The sequence below is a fragment of the Convolutriloba macropyga genome, chromosome 3 (genome assembly GCF_964194025.1).
Source record: "Convolutriloba macropyga chromosome 3, txConMacr16.3, whole genome shotgun sequence".
Taxonomy (NCBI): Eukaryota; Metazoa; Xenacoelomorpha; order Acoela; family Convolutidae; genus Convolutriloba; species Convolutriloba macropyga.
Genome location: NC_134470.1, coordinates 21,562,072 through 21,590,068, shown reverse-complemented (window position 1 = coordinate 21,590,068; position 27,997 = coordinate 21,562,072). Strand labels below are relative to the sequence as shown.

The 27,997-nt window shown below is 36.8% G+C and overlaps 1 protein-coding gene across 1 annotated transcript; it reads left to right on the top strand.

The window, feature by feature from the left end:
• The first annotated feature begins 34 nt into the window (after positions 1–34).
• Positions 35–27,997, top strand: LOC142336942 (uncharacterized). Its single transcript, XM_075385934.1, has 4 exons — positions 35–386; positions 2,278–2,437; positions 4,586–4,853; positions 27,710–27,997. Exons 1-4 carry the CDS (start codon positions 209–211, stop codon positions 27,866–27,868), a joined length of 765 nt encoding a protein of 254 aa, XP_075242049.1. The 5' UTR covers positions 35–208; the 3' UTR covers positions 27,869–27,997.

Sequence of the window (27,997 nt, the reverse complement as noted above, 5' to 3'; positions counted from 1 at the left end):
AAAGAGTATTTTTGCTAGTTCTATATGCTTTGACCTTTGAAAAAGACTGGGTCCTGCTCTTTTCAAGTTTTCTTGTTGGGTCTCTTTTAAAAGAACACAGGATTAAATCTGTCCGCACAGAAGCACCGGCCAGTTTTTCAACTTTCAGTAATTCATTTATCGCGTTTCTCGCTCACATAAATCGGCAGCTTATATCACATAGCAAGACATGAACGCATTGATTTTAGTATTTGTCTTCTTCGTATTCTTTCATGTTGTTTCATCGCGCGAAGAAATTGTTCAGATTGAATGTCCGGCAGATATGAGCTGTCGTAGTAAGGATGTTCTTATTTCTGGAAACGAAAGAGGTTGCAAGCAACAAAATTCCAAAGGGAATGAAGTGGGATGTTAGTGTTCCAGCGACTTGAATCAATCTTTTCAAAACTTTCAACTCTGCCAATTTAGGCAGAGCCTCATGAAGGTTGTTGCGCCAATTATATTAATAGAAATCTTTTTCTTTAAAAAGAAACTTCTTATCAAGGTATAAGTACTATAAAAAAAGCATAGTCTGGCTAAATTTTGTACAAAAAAAACCACAGCGCCCCGATCTTCTTGTTGAATTGCGCAAACTGCACTATTTAATACTCCATATCTAGCAACTTGCAAAATTCTGAAGTTTCATTCTGTTAATCAAAGTTTTAAACAAATTAATTTTGCTCTATCATCTCCTTTTCCGGAATAGAATTTCTTACGAGAATTCAAAGTTTAAGTTAACATGAGCTTGCGCTACACTGAACGGATGACCGCAGAAGTTATATGCCAATTCAATCTACAATCGAGAGATATTTTGGTGCTCTATCAGTTTTAATGAACATCGTTTGTCCCGTATAAACTCAGGAATCACATAAAATTCTTTTATTGTTTTTTCATCAGTCAGGAAACTTCAGTATAAAAACGAAGCTCGCTTGAAAAAACTGAAAACAATACAGATCGAAGCAAAATTAATAGAAAGTAATAGAAAGAAGGAAAAAATTGCCGCAAATATAAACTAATTTGTTTAGATTATGATCTATTTGAGCAAAAAAGAACAGAATCAACTGTTTTATTTTACTGTTTTTTTGTTGAAACTTCAAACTTTTTGTGAACCTTTTTGCAGTCCTTCAAACTTTTTGTGAAAACTACATAATAGTTTACGGATAAGTTATAATAGTATTCAAAGAGATAAGGTTTTTGTGGAATTCTCTGCAAAAAAATTTGCTGATTATCAAGTAAACCACACTCCCCTGTGGTTTTCTTTTGTTGTTACTGTAAACTCTAGGAGGTTAAAGTTGAGCTACGTATTCTGTGTTCGTGTTTTAAATAAAACCAAAAACTTTCGAGGGATCTAACCAGACGCGATGAAAAAAATTTTGGTCAGTGTATTTTGGCGCGAGTTTAAGCATCGATCCTTCTTCAGAAAAATAAACCAATGTTAGTGTAGTGACGAACAGTCAAAATTCTTATGACAAATAATGCCAATGCCCCGATATTCACTTTTTGGTATGGGGGTATCACGTCAATTACCATGTTTCAAAAGGCACAATGGCCAGTTTTCGTTCTCATACGATTGGCTTGGAGTTTCAAATTTTATTGGCTACTCTTTAAAATTTATGGGAAAGAGTGTTTGGTTCCAGTATTTATTACCGGATTAGCGCTTAAAGGTTCTTCAACTTTACTTACGATGCTTTTGGAAACATGTTTCAGGCCTTTTTGAATACTTGTTTTTCGGGGAACCGACTGTTTTGCTGGCTTCTGCAGCTGGACCTCTTAAATCTGATCAGACTTGCAAGAATTCTGATTAGCCGTACATAATCTGGAAAGTGAGCGAATCAAATTATCCAGACCGTACTTCAAGACTATCCAGACTGTAGACCACATTGATCCGACTCTAGACCACCTATATTATGTTTATTGTTATCAGTGGGGTCATGATCAAACCGTGCATAGTTTGAATTCGGCCCTGATCCCCCCATGCGCTGACCACGTTGGTCGGATCAGTGCTGTTTTGGGTCGTTTACCTCAACGTGGGTTCGCTCGCCACCCAACTGGGTTTGAGCTGAAAGATCTTTCAAATAATTGGGCAGATTGATCTTGCGAGATAAGGTTTCAAATTAAAAAAGACATACAAAATTAAAAAAGGCCTTACGAAGTTGTACATCTGATTAAAAAAACTGTAAATCCTGTGGTCATAAAAACACGGAGATGGGGCGCTAACAAAATATATCCAACTACAGAATTAACTCTATGTGTTTATGTCAGATTATTTCAAGTGCCCGGAAGGTCATTCTGTTCTGGATTTAAAGAATCACTTCCCTGACGAGACAGATATCCACAACAAGGTCAAGTGTGCCCATTTGACCCACCACACAAATTCGCAACAAACAGCCCTCAGCAGTCAGGCTTTGTGTAGAGAAATCAAGTGAGTGATAACTAATCTGTATAGAAGTAATCTATTGAGAGTAAGTATTTAAACTCACTACTGTAATTTAGTAACAACTAATGAACAGGGAAACATTATTCTGATGGAATCAGACCATGCATGATCACTGAATTTCAATCTATAAATGACAAGTAAATTCAGTATAAGAAGAAACCCAGTTTTTCAATTCATTTAATATCTTAAAAAAACAACATTTTTTGCGAGCGGTACATGTCATGATAAAGCTCATAAGTTGCTTATAATTGCTCATACAAGTTGTTGGACGACCCACTTCAACAAATTTCTGCTAATTTTGAAAATTTTTTTGTTTTCTTCTGACAACCTGGTCTCAACTAAAACAATGAGTTAAAAGAACTTTAACAGACAAAATCATCTATGCTCTTTGATATGATATAAGAAGAAAAAAATGTGGTGTTCCTCGCCACCGTCGTACAGATGAAAAATCTATAATGAATTGTGTTTTCGCTCATCGAAATTTGATATTGTATTGTGCTTAGATTTGGGTGATTTCACGGTAGGGAATCGCTTATAATTCAGTTTGGTAGAATTATTTGGTTTTGAAGCAACTTTTAATTGGTGTTTGCTTTGCAAATACAAGTGATTATTTAGTTCTAGTGATTCGCTTAGCGAAAGACTAAATTTTGAGTCTGACTTTGAGTTGCCTGATTTGCTCGGCAAATAGTTATTTTAAAAGAGTCAATTGAACAATCTATTTGGATTATTGAGAATGAAATTAAAATGAAATGCAGATTTTGATCAGCAAACTGATCATGAACTAAATTTTGGTCAAAAACAAAGAAAACTTAAATTGCGGTACAGACCACAAAATTCGCTACATGAGCAGACATTGAATCATATCATTAAATTAAGAGGAATGAACAAATGGATAAAATGATCTACAAATCTTGAAAGAAATTGAACTTTAAATATGAAAGACGAAATGAACTAAATAAGGCTTTAATTAGTTTGAAAGTTAGCGCCACAAAATTAGGATCAACAAGATTAAGTGTAACAGTTTATCACAATTCCCCGGGGCAAAATAACCAAATTCACAGAGAAACATTCGGCTTCCTTGAACTTCATAGAAGGTTTTTCATAATTCTGTTAAAAGTAGTATCGGGTCGGGTATGAGGTTGTGAGCAAAGTCCTAATTGTATGCTAGTTTCAAGGCCATTTAGATTTTGACGAGCAGTTTTCTGGATTGTCGAAATTATGTTTTTATTCGGTTTGCGTTGGTACTTGATCATTTGTCGTCATTTTTGACAAGAAGGAGCTCTTCATGGTGTAATGGTTCGGGGACATGTTTGTGTTGAATTCATAGATTCGTCTGACTTGTTTAAAGAAAACGTTGTGCGTTGACGTCTGCTTGTTGTCTTTTGTGTTGTTTTAATCACCGCGTGTTTTCTTTTGGGAATTTGTGGTTTTGTTGCTATTATTTGCTATGCGGAAATTTTAATTTCTGGTAATGTTTGACTTTCCGTTTTGATTGCCTCTATTTTTATGTTTTTTTTGGCATAATTACATACAATGATCTTGGAAACATTCGAATGTACTGAGGATTCGCAGCTTGTATTGTCATTTTGCGTCTGTTTTTCTTCTCCTTTGATTTTGTTTAGAGCGTCTTGACATGTTTTTGGATGAGGTCTTTAGTTGTTTTCCACATAATTGTTTTTGATTTTCGTTCTGCATACTCTTTAGGGTCAGTTTCTTGTTCAATCTTAGTTTCAAATTTGGTCACAACTGAATTTCGAACTGTCATCTTATTCTTTCCGGGTTCCGATATAACAGAAGAACCAATTTTTTTCTCGACCCGGGTAATAACACTAACCATATCTCAAATCAAAAGAACTGTTTGGTACCACAAGATTTGCGGTAAGCCGTAGATAATAGATTACGAAATTCGAAGTGAAAGTAAATATAAATGCAACTAAGGCTGCTTTGTAGAAAACAGCGACGAATGAGTAATATGAATAACACTAGCAAACACGTCGAATGACTAAGCCAACAAAATTAAACCACCTCTACCATGTATACCAATTGTTAAACCAATTGTAGCATGAAAAAAAGTTCTGCAAATAATTATTTTCCTGCAGAATTTATGATAAAAAAGCAGGTTCTCCTTTTCAGAAGCACAGCAAACCTATATGCCCCTGGAGGGGATTGGGACTTTGACGATTTATTCCAATTTATCAATAATACTTCTGGAATAGATTCTGGAGCTGAATACTTTCTGTGGTTGGGGTTGAGCCTCGATCGATCTCTGATTGACGGCAATGGACGTAAGAGCAGCTTTTCCAATGAGAAATACTTCAAAAATCCCGATGATGAACCGATTGTGTACCTTGCAAGCAAATGGAGCAAGGGACAACCTTCGCCAAGTCAGAAATATAATAAGGTATGTTTTCTATTTAATGTAGTTTATGTACGGATTGTGCTGAGACAGTGCTGAATTTCTTTAAAATTTGTACTGAAATTATTTGACGAAATGAGAAAACGTTGAATTTGCTTTTTCCGAAGTACAAAATTTATAGACAAGAAATGCACTAGAAAATTTGCCGAACTTATGTAGGTAATTGGAAAAATGCTGAATTTTTTTGATGACATAGAAACAAACAGCTCCATAGAAATAAAGCTCATATTCAGCTCATGGAAATAAACATTCATCCCAATCAGCACATTTATTACAAAACAAACACACATTCAACGCATTTTAAAAAGAATTAATCAGCCTATTATCGCTTGCAGCTCGATCCGGGTGTTAATTTACCCAGGCATTACGTGGTCAATATCCGAAAAAATTGCGTTTTGTGGAAACAAAACCATTTTGAGCATGTAATTAGCCTTTAAATTTATTGCCAGAATTTTATTGGTAATTGCGTGAGGCCAAACTCAAGTGCGTCACCGTATAAGTCTGAGATAAAAAGCGTACTGAGATCTTGCTAAGATTGCAACGGCCCTTAAGAAGGCCGTAATATGATTTCTAACTTATCGTATTAAGGCCGTATCAGGATTAATAAGGTGCGGTATACTAAGTCCAGATCAAGAATGATAAGGAGGCGCACTAAGGCCGTACCTAGCATCACACGGTCCCCCGGTCAGGAGTTCCCCCGTGGATCAACCGTTTCCCCGTGCCGTGGTCGTTCGCTTCGCGCACCTTTTTGCATCTTTTTTGTCTGCAGTGACAGCCGTTTCTACGGAAAGCAGCAAGCCAGAAAGTAATATTTGTGTCAACAAAACCTGAAGACGCGTGGTTATTGTTTGTATACTCTGGGTTGTCTTATATTTATCGTCTACTTTGAGGACTGCTCTGTTTGACAAGCCTCCAAACAGTCCATGATTTGTATAAAGTTTGAAAAAGAACACATCTCGTTTTGGTTCATTGTCGGCTTTCCTAAGATAAAATCATGGCTAAGAACTTTTCAAAAACTGAATTAGGGCAATCAAAACGGAGTTTCGAACGAAAAACTTGTTACTCTTCGTCGGTAGCTGTTGCTACTCTGCTACAATCCCTGAACCTGCTTGAACGCTTGGAGGTGGTAGTAATCCCTTTTTCTAAACACTTGGTTTCCTTGTTCAAGCAGTGATTGAGCTGTATGGATAAATAACTTGGAGACGGATGAACTGAAAAACACTTAAAACTGGCCGCCTAATGTTTTTTTTAAAAATACACGCACGCTTGAAAAGAAACGCATTTAAGTTAAGAATTTGAGCGATGAATAACGATGAATGCACATCATCATCAACGAAAACAAACAATTCTTGTTATACACGTTCTCTCTTTGTCCATTTTTATTCTGACGAGAATCGTTCAAGCTATCTGCTGCATCGGACGCGGAAGTGTATCCCGCACTTCGCCAAATTTTTCTACCTATAAAAAGTTTAATATATTGGACACTCTTTAAACTGAGCTTTCGCCAGACAGGAGCAAGTGGTCATTAATTGGTTTGTATAATGTAAACTAGGTTTTAGGACAATGTCAACGGAACTGAGCCGCATGCCAATTTTGTTGCGAGTTCCAATAGATTCCACTTTTACTGAGTTCAAACAATTTTTTCGTGGAAAAATGAACAAAAACCACAAAAAAATTGTTCTGATCTTCTCGCGTCACAGATTGATAACCATAACTTTGCACCTGCATTTGCGGACATGCACGCAGAATCATAAGGCTGCAGTTCATTTACCAGTAACGCTACCAGTAAATTTGAGGGTACAAGTCACGTTTTAATGTTAAGCCAGCAGTAGTAAATATAGGGAGCACTGGGAAAGGGGGGGTTATCATGCCATGGGGATAATAGGGTATAGATTTGCATGGGGATAATAGGTTATAGATTTGCATGGGGATAATAGGGTATAGATTTGCATGGGGATAATAGGGTATATATTTGCATGTGGATAATATGGAATGATCCTTAGCCATGGGATAATAGGGTATGCATGCGGATAGTCTAAATTTAGTTTTATGGCGTATGGATTATTACATGGGATAATATCGTATGGATTATTTGCATGGTGAAAAAAGTTAATGTATTTACATGTACGGAAACAATATGGGGGAAGAGTGAAGCGCGAGGACAAAACAATTGGGGAGGCAAGTAAGGAAAAAATAAATTCATTTTGAAAAACTTTGGTGAAGGGAATGGCATCAACGATTGCGACGGTAGACATAAAAAGTATTCACGAAAACTATTTATTTTTGAAAGAAAATTATCCTGATTATGGAGAAAGATTTGTGTACTTTTTAGCAACTTGTTTGCATTTGGATCCCAACATTGATCTTGACATTGCTCTTAAACTTCGTCCCTATGGGGGAATAATTGGTATTGATAATTCGTCGCTGGACAAATATTTCAAATCTTTCAAAATTTTGAGATTGCATGCTATTCTTCATGACGCTGCGGGTTTCGTTTATGAGTTTAGCGAAAAAGGACCGGGTTACTCATACGTTTTACCTTGTCCAGTAACAAACGAGTATCTTGGTCACGTGACCGGCCTTGCATTTTGTCTTTACGTGAAAACTTTCAAAGGACGATTGTTCAGTATGTTGGAATGCTGAAATCACGAGCGGTTGTTCTCAACTTTGAAGGTTTTCGGAATAAATCTGGCTTCATAGTTAAAGAACTTGCTATTGCTACTGAGAATTTTATCGACATAATTTCTTTTCTACCTCCCAATTCATACAGAACGCTCTCGTCAAGTGATCAAAAGTCTTACCAGTGGGTTTCTAAGTTTTTACACGGTCTCCTCTGGGAAACCGGAGAATATCCTTACTGCTATTTGCAACAAATCATAGACAGCATTATTCTTCGATTTCCATTAGCGGTATTTTACGCCAAGGGCAAAGAGAAAACAAGTACTCTCACGGAACTACTTCAAAAAAACGTAATAAATTTAGAGGTATTGTCTTGTCCAAAAGTTGAACATTTGAAGTTGTATCGAGAAACTCCTGTTTGCAACCTACATGCACTGAGTTGCCCAAAAAAACAGAAGAGCAGGCATTGCGCGAGGAAGAAAGCCCTGTTGTTCTATCACTGGTTGATGAATGAATCGACGTCCAGAGAATACAAATCCATCACTGCTTCAAGTGAGTTTATCTCCAAGTTTGACAGTCTACAGTTGCATAGCGCCCGACAATCAATTGACTGTAACACTAGTCAAGGAGGAAAGAATTGACTCTCGTGGACAAACAATTCTGAGAAAACAGCAGATTGTGTGTGGTGGCGCTGAAATAGAAGCTTTTAAGAAATATCTTTCTCTTGTGGAATACTTTCAATTTTACCATGTCTATACAAGAGAAAATGCAAAGACTGAAACTAACCCCTTTACCTATGCCCAAGCGTGCAGTACCAATTCTGATGTCTCTGGACGATGAGAGTCTTCCCAAAGAAATCAAGCGGCGGGTGAAAGAAAACGATGTAGAGTCCATTGTTTTCAGAGATAAAGTAGACTCAATAAATGCAAATTATACAATCACTTACAGAAATGATGACAAAGACTCTGAATATGTGTTGTATGAAATATATATCGCTGAATAATTTTGTAACAAGTTTGCAATTCATTTTTCACAAATAAATTTTAAAAATGAGTAAAGCGGAAGATCAGTTGGATTTGGGCGGAGGTATAACTGACTTGGTTTTCGACGCCGAGCACCAAGAAAGACAGTCTTGGAGGTTCTGTAATTCGAGGTTACCTCAATCAGAAGTGGTATATTTTACACAAATTTCAATAATAATATTTCTCATAACTGTTTCTCTGATCAAATTAGACTTTTTCAAACTTGATTGCGAAGAATCAACATTTTGGTTTTCTCTACTCTCGTGCACAGTTGGGTACGCTCTTCCTAATCCCAAGTTATGAACAAAATAATTTCAACTTCTGACAGGTTGTTCATGGCTGTTTGCGGGCCATCGTGTTGCGGAAAAACTGAGCTGATTTTCAAAATGTTACTACATGGCACTTTTTTCCCAGAGTTTCAAAAAATCTTTTTTTTATCAGCATGATCAGCCAAATTATCAGTCATTAGAGAAAAAATTGAACGTAGAATTCAAACAGTTTTCTGGTTTTGAACTCGTTTCAGAGTTAGAAAACTGTCTGCTTGTTTTTGACGATTCATGTGAAGAAATTTTCAACGACAAAGAGTTTTCTAAATTAGCAACTGCGGGGCGACATAGAAACATTAGTGTGATATATGTTAAACACAACTTGTTTCAACAGAGCAAATGGTCTAGAACAATTGATTTGAATAAAACACACATAATTTTGTTCAAATCACCACGAGACACACAGCAAATTAATTTTATTGGTCGACAACTGAATAACACACAATTTTTGAAGGAAAGTTATGAGCTAGCAATCAGGAAGCAGTTTGGTCATTTGTTAATCGACTTAGATCCAAAAACATCCGATGTCTTACGTTACTGTTCAAATATTGTTCCTCCAGGTCCATCAATTTTCTATCTTCCATCAGCTAAAGCTGTTATCACCAACTTAACTGATGAGAGAGAAAGAACTATGTATGCTGCGGCAGATGCTAGATATATCGGACTCAAAAGTAGGAAAAATAATCAAGACAGCTCCAAATAAGTTCATTAAATTCCTTTGCGAGTGCTTACTCAATATTGTCAATGGAAACGTTCCAGTTAATAAAACCAAATTAGAAGGTTACGAGAAATCATTCAAAACACTATTATCTAATCAAACAAGTTTGAAACTAAAGAGGAAACTTTTAGCCAAAGAAACAGAATTGGTGAGAATTGTTGGATTTTCTTGCTATCGATACTTGACAAAAGAATAATGCATACGGAAGAATTCATTTTAATTCCAAAACGAATGTTTTTGTCACATCAACCTGTAAAAAATGAAATTTTGGAAAACCCTAATTATGAACAGAAGGCAACTCAACTATCACTATTTCAAAGAAATCAATCTGAAAAACCACAAAAAGAAGAAAAGCCTGTTGAAACTATGAGCAGTGTTTACGAAAACAAGGAGGCTACTAAAGAAGAAACATCAGAACCAGTCAGCAAAGACAGTGAGATTGAACCAATATTAAAGAAACAAAAAATTTCTCAATTTGAGTCTATAATATCTGAACTTGAACCAATGGAGAAAAACAAAATTAAGCGATCTGAAATCTTACTTGAACACATTATGCAATCTGACGTCATTTCCATTGGAGGAAACGATGTACTTCATATCAATAAAAAACCACTGGGCGTTAAAGTTTCTACTTTTTTGTATAATTTACAGCAAAGCACAAAAAAAATTGACATTAAAAAGTACTCAAAAATTTTGACTGCTCTCGATATATCACCACATTTAGTTGCAAACACTTATGCCAAGCAAATCTTGGAAAACTCGTCAGAAAGTGAACAAGAATTCTACCCAAGCCGAGAAAAACCCCGCAGTAGTGGATCCAATTCAAACCCAACAAGAGATTACGAAGAAACAAGTGACGAAACGACAGACAAAAAAGAGACCAGTCAAAAGAAATGGTCTTTCTTCTCCTGAGGTAAAACGTTTGGAACAACTTTATTTAAAAGGACCAGCTTCCTATGGAAGCACAAAACGCTTACATAATCAGAGCAAGCTACCATTAGGCAAAGTGCAGTCCTACTTGGAGACAAAACCGTCTTTCACAAAGTACCGTTCAATTCGATTAAAATTTCCCAGGCTTAAAGTTTTTGTAAAGGACATCAATGAGATTTGGTCATTGGATTTGGCGCACGTTGACAAACTAGCAAAATATAACCGTAACATAAAATATCTCTTGGTAGCAGTTGACTGTCTATCAAGATATTTGCGTGTGGAACCCTTGAAAACAAAGTATGCGACGGAAACAGCTGAAGCATTCCAAAAGATGATCAAAAATAAGCAGCCTGAAAAAGTGTGGGTTGACGATGGTAAAGAGTTTCTTGGAGCTTTCAAACAATTGTGCAACAAACGTGGAATTCATTTATACAGTACTTTCAGCGAAAAAAGTCTGCATTTGCAGAGAGGAACATTAGGTCACTAAAAAAGATAATTTATCGGTACCTTGAAGAAAAGTGGACATATTCCTACATTGACCAATTAGACCAATTTGTGAAAACAATCAATTCGAGAGTAAATCGGGTAACTAAACTTGCCCCAAATAAAGTTACCAAAAAGGATGTGCCGCGGTTAGTGTCATTGATCGCGCAAAAAAGCACAACTCAGAAGCCCAAGTTTTACATTGGGGATTTTGTAAGAATAGTTAAAAAGGACAAAGCTTTCCGGAAAAGTTATAAGCAATCATTCACAGACGAAGTATTTGAAATAACGGGAATACCTACATTAAACCCACCAACATACTCTTTAGTCGACGCTAACAACGAACCAATTCAAGGAAAATTTTATCAACCAGAATTACAACTTGTCAGGCTCCCTCTCGTTGAAAATGTCCAATAACCGGTTTGAAGACGAGTTTACAGTTCACGTGGTTTCATCAGCTTCAATGGAAATATTTGATTCGAACACACTTGCATCATTTCGGAATTTTTTTAATGACGAAATCCAACTTTCAGGCGATTGGCGAGTGGCGCTAAGTGAAATCATATTCCCAACAAAAATAGAAAATATTGTAAACGGAAATCTGACTGTATACAACTTAAAAGATTATGAAGATTCCCAAAAGATGTCTTCTGGAGTCAATGTTATTTCTAGACCTTATAGCGGGCAAAAACTAGCTTTTATGCCAGGAACATTTGATACGGTGGCGCAACTTCTTGCCACAATTAAGCGCACAGTTGGATTACCCAATTTTTCTTTCAGAGAAATTAAGAGCTCTGGAAAATACGAAGTTTTGCTAGGGAAATATGAGGGAATTACGTTTCCCAGTGAAGACATCCCCAGCATCATTGGCTTTGAAGGTATTCCTGACGGTAACGGAATTCATATTGGGTACAAAATGAATCCAAATGAAAACAGGCTTATGAAAAGTGATGATACAAAAGCATATTATGGGGAATTTCCAGCCGACCTTTGTGCTGGAAAGCATCTTATTTTCATCTATACAAACATAATTGAATACCAATACGTCGGTGACACTAAGGCGCCTCTTTTGAGAGTCATTGATTCAAAACAACGTCTGAAAAACGGTAGTGGATGTGAGCTTGAACCAACTCATCGGATGGTTTTTACAAATTTAGACTACAAAAAACTTTTGACCAACACAATTCAATCAATTTCAATTGAACTGCGGACGGAAACAGGACAATTAGTTCCGTTTTCGGGAACTGGAAAAGTTATTCTAACACTACAATTCAAAAAGTTTTCCCAATAAAATGGATTCTTACTATGCTAATCAAGCTACGTCTTTGCCTCATTTCTCTGGACATTATCGACAAAGAGGAAGTGGTTTTGGAGCTTTAGCTGCAGGAATTGGACGTGTTGCACTGCCCCTAGCACGTCGCTTCATTTTGCCAACTGCTAAACGTATCGGGAAAGAGCTCCTGAAACAAAGTGTACCAGAGATTCCGGATGTAGTGGGCAACAAAAAATCTCCTAAACAAGCAATTAAGAACGCAGTTTCAAAAACTGTTAAAAAACAGACTGGAGGCTCTCGACGAATTACTTCACGTCGGAGGAAATCAATACGAGGCAAGCCAATGAAAGTAGGCGAGAAACGCAGAAAGACCATTTCAACGCATAGAGCACCAAAAAGAAGTCGGTCGGATTTTTTTGCTAAAGTGAACGATGATCGCTAATTTGTTACCATCAGAAGCAACTCACAGCTCATTGGATTTATTTGAAAAACCCTCACTTCTGGTGACTTTTGATGGTAGTTTTTGTCAAAAATTGGGTCCAATCTACAGCCCAAACGGACCCATGTTAGAATTTGAAGTCGCTGGTGACAGAAACAACTTCATTGATTTACAAAAAATTTTCCTCGAAGTTAAATGTAAAATTGTCCAGTCTTCTGAAGCTGATTTGAAATATGACGCTACAGCCGCCGCTGACATTACAAAAACAGATTCTCCCTACTTTTGCAATAATGTGTTACATTCACTATTCTCTGATTGTACAGTGTCTGCTAATGGACTGAAAATTTCGAACGCTAACGGAAATTATGCTCACAAAAGTTTCATTGAGACCGAGTTCTCACATAATAAAGATGCAAAAAATGCATGGCTGGCCTGTCAGGGATACTCTTATGAGGAAAACCCGGGAACGCTATCAACTGCAGAAGTGAACAGAAGAAAAACTTTGGTGAGACAATCAGCTGAATGCACCTTCTATGGCAAAATTGCTCTAGACTTTTTCACTTGCGACAGACATCTGCTAAGTGGTGTGACACTTCGAATTGCATTCAGACGCTCAATTGATGATTTTGTTATAATGTCTGATGATGCTGCGAAACAATACAAAGTAAAAATTGTCGAAGCTAATTTGTATGTGCGGAAGATGACCCTCAATGACACTGTTGTGTCCGCCATTGAGAAAACATTATTGAGTAGTCCCGCCTCCTATCCTTACCTTGAAACGCTCACAAAAACGTTTCTGGCTTCAACGGGTCTACACAGCTGGAAACAAGAAGATATATTTGCGAGAGAACCAATTCGCCGACTGGCGATCTGCTTAAATACAAATGAAGCATTTCTGGGTAACAACCGGCAAAATCCATTTCATTTCCGAAAATTCAACCTAGAGCAGATTTATGTATATCGAAACGGTTTGCCTGTGGCAGATAGTCCAATATCTACAGCTGACGACAAACGTCTTTACTTTAATACAATATCGGATCTAGCTTACATTGATAATGGACATGGAATAAGTTTGACAGATTACCCAAACCATTTTATAATGGTTTTTGATTTGACCAGTACCCAACAAGCATCCCATGACTTTATTCACCCTGAACTGACAAACTGTTCAATATCTGTTGAGTTAAAATTTTCTGTGGCCTTACCAAACAATATTGAAATTTTCATTATTGGTGAAAAAGCTAGTACAATTTTTGTTGATAGTGCAAGAAGAGTATCAAAGAATCACATTTTGACAAACTAAAAAAATGGACGAAGATGATATCAATGATCTTATTCAAAGATGTGCTTTACTCAAGCATAAATTTCTGGGTGTCTTCGCTGCAAATAATTTCCCCCAAAAGTTGAAACCAAACTGTTTCCTAATTGTTAACGCAGCAACTGCAGAAAGTTTTGGCACCCATTGGTTACTATTGTGCCAGAAAGAGGAGGAGGATCAATTGTTCTTCGCTGATCCTCTCGGACAGTCTATTTCGTCATACAAAGATGTCTACCAAAGATTAATTTCTCTAGAAGAAAATGCAAAAATTTATCAGTTACTGAAGGATCAGCCAATTCAAAGTAAAAACTCAAAACTTTGTGGACTTTTTTGTATTTATATTGCTCATTATATTTTTAACTCACCAAAAATTGTAAAACTGAGTGATGCTCAATTAATTCGCTTTGCTTTTCATATGCTGTATTAACCCTTCCTTGATTGCAATAAATTATTTTTTCAAAATTTAATTTTTTCTTCGTACACAAGGCGAACACTCAACAAATCAGTATCAATATTCAATTTTCCGTATCCACTAACAAAAATATCCATAATTTGACAAAAAGCACCAGAATGAGGACCAGACAAAATGTTTTCAACTCTTCGGATAGTTTCACTATTAACAAAATCAGTTTGAACTTGTTTCGATGGAGGACGGGCGTTGTAGATCGTCTTTTGAGCAACTACTGTCATCTTCGCACAGGGTTTTTGATTTATATTCACTTGTTTTGCATTGCTAATTTTCATATTATTGTGGCAGGCAAAAGCTGGCAGTTGTTTGCGTACTGTCTGTGAGTCAACTTTATCTGCGGAGCTGTTGAATTCAACCGCCAATTTGAGCTTTGTAAAAACGTCTCCATTAGTCTCCAAAGTTGTTGCAGTCAAAAATAAAAATTTGAAGGTTGTAAAAATACAAGGCACAGGAAAATTTTGGTTTCTTTTCAAAGTTTCCTTTTCGAAAGTTGTTGTATCAAACAAAACGTGATAATGGTTAGTTACTAAGCCGCAAAACTCAGAATCAAAATGGGCACACACTGCATAAACATTTGTGTTAGAAAGGGTAGGTTTCTCTTCGACAATCTGAAACTTGAACTGTTTTTGAAATTGTTTAAAGTAATGTGGTGAACGCTCGTACATCGCCTCAACCATTTTTGTTGCTGGTCTTGGAAACTTCTTCTGACTTTTGTTGGAATCGTGGTTTTTTTGCTGGAGGGGGTTTTGTTGATTCCTCTTCTGTGAACTGAGAGCGTATATCTGCTGACTTTTCAATCAAGTTCTCAAATTCTTGAACAGTTAGAGAAACTCTCTGCTGAAATTCGTAATCGCTTTCCGCTTTCTTGAACAATTTTAGAAACACATAGCTACCCGTCCTTTCATACGTTTTCACAGTTGCTCTGATCAAGCGCTTATCAGTTTTCGAAATGTCGAAATAACAATCGCCGAATTCTGTGTCTTTAGTGGAAGTGAAAGGCATGCCGCAACTTGATATTATTTCCCTTAACAATTATTGTGAACGCTCCAACTCAGGGGCGACGGCAAGCTTGGATTACACGTGTGTCATCAAACACTCAATTAAAAACAAATGATTGGCGAATACAGTCTCAAGTACGCCTACGGCGTACTTGAGTCTGTTCATTACAATTTTTATGGCAAACATATGGTGCACGAATGTGATCTTTTGAACAATTTTCACATGCATAAAGCGCTCATATAAACTAGAAATTAGAAACAGATGCGACCTCAGATAATAAACATACATGTTGAACACAATTTCGAAGCACTCATATACACTAGAAATTAGAAACAGATGCGACCTCAGATAAGAAACTTACATGTTGAACACAATTTCAAAGGCATAAAGCAATCATATACACAACAAATTAAAAGCACATGTGACCTCAGATAAGAAACTACACATTGAACACAATATATAACAACAGTTAATTGAAAACAGATGTAACCCTGGATAACAATCTGTGGTACGCTCAAGTTAAAATTGTGTGTATGTTGGCTCAAAATTAAAAACAGATGTGACCCTCTAGCTTACGTGAAACAAATGCAAAAGTTGTACACAGAAACCCTGAGCTATAATTCGGCGGCATTCATATATGTGTTGAGTCAAATTGCAGTTTGTTTCCAGCAACAAATTCGAATCTGTTTAATTGAATTCTTTTAACACTTAACTTTTGAAATGTCGGTTAAAATTCTCGCAGAATCAGAGTCTTCCTGTGAAAGAAATTTGGTTTATCGAACAGTTTATGAAAACTTTGTTGTTCTCATCCAACAACGAAAACAAGACAATGTCTGGAACACTTACCATCACTGTCTTCTTCCAAAGCTTCTTATAAATGCAATTGCCGCCCTGCCCGAAAAAACAGACCCTTCGGAATGCAGCATTCTTACCTCAGGAGGTCACATACCTGCAAAAGTATTGCCAGCATTTCAAGATTGTAATATGGACACATTACCTGAAGAAACCAAACGAATTCTCTACCGCTACGACTGTGAGTGCGTACCCTTGTTTGAAAATCAACTCGGAGCATATCAAGCTTGTGATGATTTGGCCAATTTGTGGGGAATCAGTTCATCACCTGATTCGCCTCACAGTGAATCGACACTATCTAGTCTACCCACAACACCGGCAATTGACCCAAGTCCAACTGTTACGCCGGCACCCAGCCCATCTCTCTTTGCTGAAATCAGGAACCCTCCAAACGATTTCGATAACTTTGACGAGAACGTTCTGTCCGGAACAACTTTTCAAACGCCAAAGCGAGAGGCTATGAGCGAGAGTTTCCAAACACCCACGTGTTCAGAGACTCCAAACGTTAGCGGTGCACCAAAAAAGCGACGACCAGAAAATTCTTTGATGGACTTATTCGATTAAATTAACTTAATTAGAACTTGAAACTTTACTTTCATATAAAAAACTGTTTCAAATTTGAGATGTTAATTTGTGCGTGTTTGTGTTATACATTTTACTTCGTTTCTATTTCTTGAATTTGTAATACAACTTCTTTTTTTTCCGTTTTGTGTTTCTATTCAAAACTTAGACAGAAATATAATTCAAGTAAGTGATCATGTTCGGAATTGTTCAGGGAAGATTTTTACTTTCCCCTATGACGCAAGCACAGATATCATTCTCCAAGCAGGCATTCATGTACTGCAATCACTATGAACTGTTTAGTTTTTGTGGTAATAATCCACAATTAGACTTTCGAATCAATAAAAATTCTAAACATCTGCTTGTTAAGCCTAAAGTTATATGGAATTAACACAATTTTTGTTTTGCAAAATGTGTGCGGTTTTTGGCTCAAAAGACCTGTTAACATTATGCCAAAAGAGTAGCAGCATATGAACTCTGAAACCAATTCATAAATTGGAAAAGTTGTCAAAAATTGTAATCCGTCAGAGATAAAATTCAAAAAATTGCACTTGAAAACCCAAATGATGTCATTAGGTTCTGTTAAAAAAAGTTTTTACGTCCTCTAGCAGCACCGCCTAGCTTTGCGCTCTCGTTCAACAGGGTAAAAAAAGCAGGTTTGTGAAAAAAAAATTTTGAAAAAATTGAGAAAAAAAATTTTTTTTGATAGATGACCTCTGACCTTTGACCCCAAAAATGAGGGCTTCAAAAAACACTTGGGATGAAACTGATGGTGCAGGGGTTCTCAGCACACTGTGTCCTGCAAAACATCTCATCACGCTCGTCAAATTTAACTTAACCGTTACGGAGATAATTAGCGCCTAATTAACGGCTAATTAGTGACTAATTAACATAATTGCTAATTAATGAAAAAAAAAATTGGAAATTTTTTTATACCAATGTCTTTGTGGGAACATGCTGGATGTCTTTGGTCATAAGCATCATGGCCGAAAAATGGCTCCTTCACCGATTTCCAAAACATCTGGTCATCAATGTCACATTAACATCTGGCATTAATTAGCATATGAAGTACCCTAAGGAAAGATGTTAGATCGCGTTTCTTTGCATTTTTGCACATTGTGGGCCCACGGCATCAATTTCTCTCATAACACCTGTCATCGAAAAAGGCTTCAGAAAAAAGACACATGTTTCTGTCATGTAATTGTCATTTAATGACATTGATTTATGATGATTGACAGAAAAAATAACTTTTTTTCGGTTCGTTTTAGAGCAATTTTTTTAGTGCGGACCTATGTTTTTCGTCCCGGGGAGCAATTTTGCTCATCACACTTGACAGCGTAGGACAACTCTAACCACCCGTTTTTTAAGAGGTCTAAAATGGTAATTTTTTGAAAAACTCAAAAGAAAGTAACATGCTTCTCCACTTTTTGAAATGCGTTGTTTTAGGTGATTCACAAAAACAACACTCGGTATGACCCCTCTGAGGGTCTACTAGCACATAGTTTTGAAATCGGAAAGTGTTTTATATCTTTTTTGCGTTTATTTTCAATAAAAATTCGAACCGAAAATTTCCCGCCAGTTTCAACCAATAAACTTTGACGAATTCAAATGTTTGAAATTGGCGCCCACCAAACTACGTTGTTATACAGAATGCCTTCATGTAACACCCTTCGTAGCGAATGCAATTACCACAAAGTGCAATACTAGTTTTCCGAATCATTCAATTCTTTCCTAAATTCAATTCAAGTTGTTATATTCAAGTCAAGTTGTTATATTCTATCGTCATGACTTTTGCTTGTCGGTATTGCGACTCTGTGCTTAGCACTAGAGGAAATCGTTCTCGCCATGAAACAAAATTTCATCCAGATGAAATGAAATTACCAACTTATCACTGTTCTTTGTGTGAGTTTACATCTCGAAAAATGTCAGAACTGGAGGAACACATGCAAACTCAGCATTCAAGGTTCACAAACTGTTGTCGGGCTTGCAACCTCGGATTCAACAGATCGCACCTCTATGCCCAACATGCAAGGTCAGTTCATTCAATTCCAGTCTTTGGTGCTGAGTTTCAACCTACTCAACCCTCCGATCAGTCAGCTTTTAATGGCAGTCTTCAATCCTACTCAATAGAACCCACGGATGACGAAATGGTGCCAGCAAGAGACCTCCAGGCGTTCATGAAGTTCAAACAGGAGCGAATTCAGGAACTGATTGATCAAAAACTATCAGCGGGCCCGCAAAAAGTTCAATTCTCAGCAGAACTGCAACTTTTCAAACAATTTCGTGACCCTGATGAAGACGACGAGCGTATCACCATCTTCGCTAACTCTCTGATGACTCCTGTGTACGCTGAAGGGCTCTCAAATGAGAATTTTGTAGAAATGGTGGAAAAAATGCTCGCTGTGTTGTTCACCTTTGCCTCTTCTGGAAGTGGTTGGATGTTGGAAAGAGTTATTCGCGTCAATATTAAGTTCGCCAAATACAGACCGGCCACTGGATCTTCATTTATTGCCTTACCAACAAAGTTACAAAATTGTAGAGCCCTTCTCAACATAAGAAACCATACAGACAACAACTGTTTCATTGACAGCTTTATCGCAGCTTCCTATCTTAAATGCAACAATTTTGAGGGAGAAGAAGGACGAAATGACTCTTTAAAGCTAACATCACCCGAGCTCTATCAAAACATGTCATCGCTTCAGCCTGCTGGTGAGTTTTCAATGCTCATGGGTTTCAATGACATTGATAAGTTTGAAACACTTAACGACGTAGAGGTAAACGTTTTTGGATTTGAAAACCGAGATTTGTTTCCAATGCGGGTGTCTAAAAGGACAACTTCCGAATTGAGCCTCGATTTGCTTCTTCTTTATGAGAATGATAAACACCACTACGTTCTTATCAGAGATTTGTGCAGGCTGTTCTGCTTCATCAAAAACATCAAATTCAAGTCAACTCTTCACTTATGCCGGAATTGTCTTTACTTGTGTCACAAGGATGTTAATAACTTTAAGGATCATGTTGAAGTTTGCGGTAATAATCCACCAGCTGTTATCCGCATGCCAAAACCAGACAATAATTTATACAAATTCAAAAACTGGTCAGCTACTTGGTTTGCTCCCTTAGTCATCTATTTTGATTTCGAGTCGTTTCTCAAACCAGTGCCCTCCTGTGCTCCAAGTGAAGAGAGAGCTTCATCGCGACCAATTGAAGTTCACAAATCATGTGGCTTTGCATTGACTGTCATTGAGCACGGCAACCCGAGCCCAAATTTACTCATTTGGACAGCTCGGAAAACTGCATGCAAAATTTCTTTCAAATGATTCATAAACTTGCTAAGGATATACACGAACAGAAGCGCAAACACCCTTTCTTCCGTGGTGACCGATCATCACTTCATAAAGATGCGAGCAAACAGTGTTGGATTTGTGAAAACGAATTCTCAGAAACTGACGAAAAAATCTGGACCACTGCCATTACAGCGGCGGCTTCCTGGGTTGGGCCCACCCACAGTGTAACAGAGCGCGCCGGAATTCCAATTTTATTCCCGTAATTGGACACAACATCCAAAATTATGACCTCCATCATATTTGTCTTAGTCTGCAAAAGTGCGAACCGACAACAACAATCAACGTCATACCAGCAACAGACGAAAAATACATTGCAATGATGCTGGGAGTGCAAGTTGATAGAGTTGAGAGGGCTGACAAGAAGGTCGTACCTGTTTACGAATATCTACGCTTCGTTGATTCCTACAAACTCTTCAACGGATCTCTCGAAAAGCTGGTGGATTCCTTGCCAGAGTCAGAGTTTGGTATAATGGAGTCTATGTTCGCCCATATTCTTGCACCTGACAGACAACTTCTGAAGCAGAAGGGTTATTATCCTTATTCCTACATGAGCGACCGGTCAAAGTTTGCGGAGAGGGAGCTGCCGGCTCTCAGCAAATGGACGAATTCTTTCGAAAACGGAAAAATATCAATCAATGAGTCCGAATTAGATAAAGCGAAGAAGATGTGGCAGCTGCTAAACTGTGAGACAATGCAGGACTACCACGATTCCTATTTGAAACTGGACGTTGCCCTTTTGGCCTGCTGTTCGGAATACTGTCGCAAAATCAGCTTCCAGACATACAGATTGGACGTGGCGCAATTTTTCACAGCGCCAAATATGGCAAAAGATGCAGCTTTACGGATAACAAAAGCACGCGTAGAACTTTTGACAGAACCCGAGCACCTGCACATGATTGAACAGTCAGTAAGAGGCGGAATTACTTCCGTATTCGAAACGAGGTACTTCAAAGCCAACAATCAGTTCTTACCGGGCTTCAACCCAGAAGAGGCTTCCACATTCGGGTTGTGCCTCGACCACAGACGTTCACGACAACCAAAGGGATTATCCGCTAGCGCCTGTAAAGGAAAATGTACAAGACGTGTGGCTAAGCGATTTCCAAATCAACCTAAAAGAGCAGTACAATATTCCTGAAGCTAAGGTCCCTAAACTACTGCAAACACTGTTTGACAAGAAGAACTACGTAGTCCATTATAAATTACTCCAATTATATGTGCAACTTGGATTACGTATAACGAAACTTCACCGCGTGCTGCAATTCAATCAGGAACGATGGCTCGAACCGTATATTACCTTGAATAGCAATATGCGGAAAAACGCAACTAATAAATTCCAACAGAATTATTATAAACTCATGAATAATTCTGTATATGGCAAAACAATTGAGTCGAAAAGGCGACAGTCGAGGGTGGAAATTACTCGAAATGCGGAGAGAGCAGAAAAACTTGTTTCGAAATTCGAATTTGAGAGATTCAAAATATTTGGGGAGAACATGGCCGCTATGTGCAGCAAGCCGAAAATTATAACAAGGAATACGCCGACTATTGTGGGTGCAACTGTGCTCGACTTGTCTAAGTACTATATGTACCGCTTTCATTATCAAGTTATGCGACAAAACTTTCAATGTCGTCTATTGTACTCGGATACAGACAGCCTCTTATATAGAATTGAGTCAAAAGATCTGTATGAGGATTTGGCCAACCAATCTGCGGAAGTAAAAAACGAATTCGATTTTTCATCCTATCCAGAAGACCACCCACTTCACGACAACAACAATAAGTCTGAAGTCCTTAAATTCAAGGACGAATTCAGTGAAGACTATATATCCGAGTTTGTGTGCCTCAAACCAAGATGTATTCAATCACATCAAAAAGTGAGTCCATATAATGAATAATTTCTAACCTTTCCCTCAGTAATTTGAATGCAAGTTAAGTACGTTGGAGGAAACTACATAACAAAACTTAATAGTTTATTGTAAAACATGTTTACCTTGTTTAGGTTGTCGCAAGTTGTCTGCTAAAGGTGTGACCAGGGCAGCCCAAAAACTTCTCACCCACGAATTATATAAAGAAACTCTCCAAACGTCGAAACCAGTTAGAGCGGTAAATTCAAGAATAACATCCGAAAATCATGTACTGAAAACGGTGACAGCTAATAAAATATCTCTATCCGCATTTGATAATAAGAGATATATCTGCGGAGATGGGTTGCGAACGCTCCCATATGGACACTTTTCTGTGGTGGGCGATAATCAAAGCGAAACGTCTAGTTCGCTCGGATGGTTTGATCCTGACCAAAGTCAAATAAGTTGGGATTACAGTACAGAGAATAGTGACAATTTAAGTGAAATTTTTCTTGACACTGAAGTGGATTGGGACTTTCCAACATATCTACCACCCCCGGAGAAAAGAATGAGAAAACACTGTAGCGATAACTTGAACCTACTTCTGGACAATGCCAGCCACTATTCGCCGCCCGATCCTGGTTTCATTAATGCGGGAGGAATAAGAGATGAGGACATTTCTGATGACCAAATTGTTGACTTTGATAGAAGCAGCTCAGAGGAGGAACAAAGTTTTTGTTCATTCATTGATTTAGAAGCTACAGAAAGTAGCGGCGAACAGTGAAAGGGGACAGTGTACAAACTCAATTTCATAGTGTGTTGAATTCAGAATAGTGTTGAGAAATACTTTGTGCGAGATTTGTTCAGATTTTGTTTGGAGTGTTGCTTTAATTTGAACGCCCCTGATTCAATTTTTATTTTCAGTTCAATTTGTACGAAAGTTTCTTTAGCCTAAGTTCAATAAGCGGACGGTCAAGTTAGGGGAAAAAGAAAGTCAGACGGCGAGACAATTACCGCCACATTATCCGCATAAGAACGTATCCGCATGCAATTATATAACGTATTATCCGCGTGCAATTATATACCATATTATCCGCATGCAATTATATACCATATTATCCCCATGCAATTATATACCATATTATCCCCGTGCAAATCTATACCCTATTATCCCCATGCAAATCTATACCCTATTATCCCCATGCAAATCTATACCCTATTATCCCCATGGCATGATAACCCCCCCTTTCCCAGTGCTCCCTATATTTACTACTGCCAGCGGACCCTACCCCGCCAATTTTGTGAGACTATCGAACCGTGCGTGAGCAACCAACGTATTTAGTAAGTTGCCCTGAAATAATAAAAGCGCATGATAACTGCCTGAGAACTATTTAATAAAATTCATTCAAGATTTGGTGATTTTCTCTCCTCCTTTTTCATTCCCGAGTTACTGAAATAATTGTAGGAGAATTGGGCACGATTAAATAGTAAAAACGCGTCTTTAAGCCTCCTCTGCAAACAAAACAGAACATTTGAGACAAAACTAAACGGAAAACTCATAAAATATACAATTTTAGTGAAATTTGACTGTGGAAAATGTTTCTGTAAATTTTGGGTTGTTATACCTCCTCCATTTTCATTGCTTGCTTGAGACTGGCAGTGATAGAGTTACTAAACAACTTTACAGGTAAAGTAAAATTCATCAGTGGTAGAGTTACTATAAAACATTACAGGAAAACTGAAAAAGTACAATGAAAACCGTACATGATGTTTTCCAGTGCAACTGAAATCAGAAAGATACTGACAAAAATACAAAACCAAACAAACCGCGTGCAATAGAGCAATTCATTTTCTCAAACTGTATAAACGAGTATAAAATTGTATTACAAGACGAGTTTTAATGTTGAGAAAAAGTGTCTTGAAACTCTTGTATAAACTTATCAATCTTTTTAGTGCGCTGTAGAAAGTTTTGAAATTTTTCAGAGGTGTAAAATTTATATCTAGTGGTAGAATGCAATTGAAAATTAACTCAAAGTGAAGTATCTCAAAGCCTTGTCCAACGTGGGCAACTTGAGTACACTTTACTTTTCTTGTAAACAGAACTATGGTAATGGAAAAACCCCTAATTGTCTTCTTAAGCCACAATTAGTATTGAGAGGGACAATTCTGAAGTTAAGAAGCAAATAGGTTTTTTTCACAGAAAGTCTTATGCAACAATGACAACTTGCCAGATCATCTCAGACAGATCTTTGAAAAATTAGTTGAATGCTTGAACTTTCTGTACCGATTAAAGATTAAAGATTCTTGTCAGACTTTTTATAACAATTGCAACCCCTCTTTGTGAATTAGGATAGAAGGATAAAAATTCTCTGACTTATTATGAAATAAGAAGGAAAAGAGGAAATTTTGATGTTAAGAGAACGCTATATACTTAAAACTAAAAGGTAAGGCACAAAACTCTATGAAATACTTTTTTCAGCGAAGTTAACGAGTTACAGAGCATAGTTTTACCAAAGATAAAAAGGACTTTTTTGCAATCTTTTGAATTCGCAGTTTTTCTGCTTTCACTGAATTGATCAGTTTATGTATGCAAATGAACATAATAAAGTGCCATTAATTTGGGCATTATTCCGTCTAGTGATGAGCGAAAGTTTCGCAGAAGACGTTCCTATATTCTCATTTGAAAATTGCAATATTTGTTCAATATTGTGCATTTGCAGAACAGGATTAGTTTATAGAAGATTCTTATTAGTGCAGTACTATTAGCCTGATAAGGAATCTTCAACGCCCGATTTGATTGCCTATTTAGAACTGGAATCCTATTATTGAATTTGAATGCCGAAGTAGGAAAATTTGCCTTTTTCTTCATTCTGTTCAATTATGAGAGATTGGAACTCAATTGATCGGTTACAATATTTGACTTAATCTAGGTTGTGTACGTTTCTATGAAGAAGAACCGGACAATGCATTACTTACTGAGCCTCTTCTTCTCAGACATACATCCACAGTTTTCACCATTTTGTGCGATAAATATTAGCATGCTTATACGGCAGAACTGAAGGAGAACTTAACTAATATTGTAAAACAATTGCATAAAAATCCATCGGGTTACACACTGCCGTTCGTTGAAAAGACCAATTGTTGATTAACTCTGCATATCTCTGATTGTGAGAAACTTCGGCAACTCAAAAGTATCTTAATTGTTCCGACCCACATTGGTGGGGGAGGAACCATATACCGAAACGGTTTTTTTCGTTCAGTCAATTTTGGCCGATTGTAGAGAGTTGTTAATGGTATTAGAAAGCCCGTTCGTCGTAGAAGATAGAAGTAAAACGATTTTTTTCGGATTTTCTTTTTCTACGGAGTTATCGAGACTCAAAGTTTTGTGGACATATGACTGATTTGAGTTATTTTTAGTCACATTTTTCCGTATTTTCCTAACAATTTTTGCCAATTTGCATAAAAAATGTTAAGATTCTCCACAAAAATGTTTATGGCTTTCATTTTCAAGACAAAATAAAGGCTAAACAATTTGAGTTCAAAATTTTGCTAACAATTTGGCTAATTTTTTTCAAATTTCAGCCTTTTTTCAATCGAAAATGCATTAATAGAGAATATTTTGATCAAATTAGCGGGAATTATAAACCCAAAAAACTGACACAATCTTCTAAAACTCCAAAATTGTCTTGGCTGACTATCGTTTTATATGAGAGTGTTTCGGAATTAAATATTTGCCCGTTTTTGTTCTAAATTAACCGTGATGATTATCAAAAACTCATAATTTAATTTTGTATTGGGTTTTTGGCGTCAAACTATAGGTACTTGGCTAATATTAGGAACAAATACCTGTTTTAAGGGACGAAAACAATTTCAGAGCCAGTTTTGGTCTATTCGTGGGTCTGAATAGTACAGGTCGCTGTCTTTTCATATTTATTTTATTTTTTTGCATTTTTCGTTCGTTTCTCGCCAGAATGCTATTACAGCGGACTGACTACAAATTTTGCTCAATTACCAACGTAATTGTTCGTACGTGCAAGCGAGGCTAAATGAATATATCAAATATTCAGAGAGAAGCTCACAGTTTTTATGGCTTCAGAGACACATTATTAGCGTAAAGTGGTTTTTCTTTTTTGATTTTAAGTTTTTTTGTTGTTATCTCTTAGTCTTATAATTAAATCTTGCTAACGATAGTTTGCATTGCTGTTCTATGCAGCTAAAAATTGAACTATTTAACTTTTATAGTTGAAAGCTTGTTGTTTTCTGACTTTCAAGAATATTTGTTTTCAGAACGAAAAATAGTAGATTTATGTTTATCTTTTTTTTTCAATTTCCTAACCTTTTTAAAGTCAATCTGTAGCCCATGACCCACAAAAAGGCCAAATCAGTTTTAGAGGGAACTCGGCCTTTACTCCGCTTTATGTTTTCAGAAACCGTTTTTTGTTTTGAGACTAAGAGTTGTCTTTTTCGTCTTGTCACATTTTTACGCTAATGACAGAGCATATATCATAACAACGGCTTTGCAAAAAATGCGTTGTGGAACATCATTTAGATTTTTGGTGAATAGATTCGGTTTTGAAGTGCTTCGTCGCCGTTTTCTCCCAAAAATTGTTTGAATTTTTAAGTTTTGCCTATATTTGCCGTTCTTCTGTAGTCGTACGATATGTTCTGGATGCTGACAGGTCCATGGCCTCCTGTAGAGGTTGAATTACATGGGACCTTTTCAAGTATTTGACTCCAAAGCTAGTTGCTTTTATGACCTTTAAATTTTTCGTTTGAAAAACTTAATTGTTTTAAGAACTTTTCCGACTTTTTTATACTTTCGATAAAAAATTATTAAATTTTGCCGAAATTTGAGTTTGACGTTTGGTGTCTCTTATAATAATAGCAAACTGAATTCAATTCTTAATAGCAGTGAAAGCAGGCCAATTATACATAAATGTATATTCAGTTCAGTTGATAGTTAAAGTTTTTTTTGGTTTTGACACTGCTTTTTAGCAAATTTTTATTGAATTTTTCAATGTTTTCAGGATTGTTTGCTCTTTTATTAGTAGTCAGACATCATCTGGCTAACGAGAGGTCAAAGACTCCAATGTTTTGATTTGGAGTTATAAGTAAACTTCTTGTTTTTGGTTTCAGTTGATAGCTAATGGCTTCAATGACTACTTTAAAAATTTTGTTTTTGAGAAAAAAAACTAAAATCGTTTTTTTTAAAAATAAACTTCTCCCTTTTGTCATTTTGTCTGATTGTTACCTAGTCTCATTATAGGCAGGTCCCATATTCAGTTGAGTGAATAAATTTTTTTTTTCATTCACTTCAGTTTTTATTTAGTGCTAATTTGACTTAAAATTTGACTTAAGTTTTTAAAAAAAATATGCATACATTGATTTCTGGTCGTAATTAATGTTTGGTTTTGTTTGATTTTTGTTTGTCTTGTCTCCTAGTCTTTTTAATGGCATATCTCATCGGCCTTCTAAAATGTCAGTGGTTAGTTAAGTTAGTGGTTTGAGTTTAAAGCAGTTTACTTATTCTTTTTTTTAAATCCAGAAGAGCTGCTTCGTAGGTAATGTGAACAACCACCGAAATCCTCCTTTTGATGACCCAAATAAATTGTATCACGCGGGCATTAATTGATATTTGCAGTATGACACGCGAGACGCCTGCGCTTTTGCATCGAGGGACAACATGCCTATTGAGTCAGTGTGCGACAAAAGTGAAGAACCTTTTAAGATGTTTGATTCTTTTACTGTCTGTGTCAGCCGAATGGAACCTGTACGATGCCTTGAATATATCAAGAACTAATCCTAAAGACACTACAGATTAAGTTTGTGATCATATACTGAGCAACTTTACACCATTGCAGTAAACTTAAATGATGGGCAATAAATGTAAATTACTATTCAGAAGGTGGAAAAATGTTCGGGGTTATTG

Excerpts from the sequence above, each read along its gene's own strand:
- LOC142336942 (XM_075385934.1), top strand. The coding sequence starts at position 209 with ATGAACGCATTGATTTTAGTATTTGTCTTCTTCGTATTCTTTCATGTT. Across the intron at positions 387-2,277 it reads CAAAGGGAATGAAGTGGGAT|ATTATTTCAAGTGCCCGGAA; the intron begins GTTAGTGTTCCA and ends TGTTTATGTCAG. Across the intron at positions 2,438-4,585 it reads GCTTTGTGTAGAGAAATCAA|AAGCACAGCAAACCTATATG; the intron begins GTGAGTGATAAC and ends TCTCCTTTTCAG.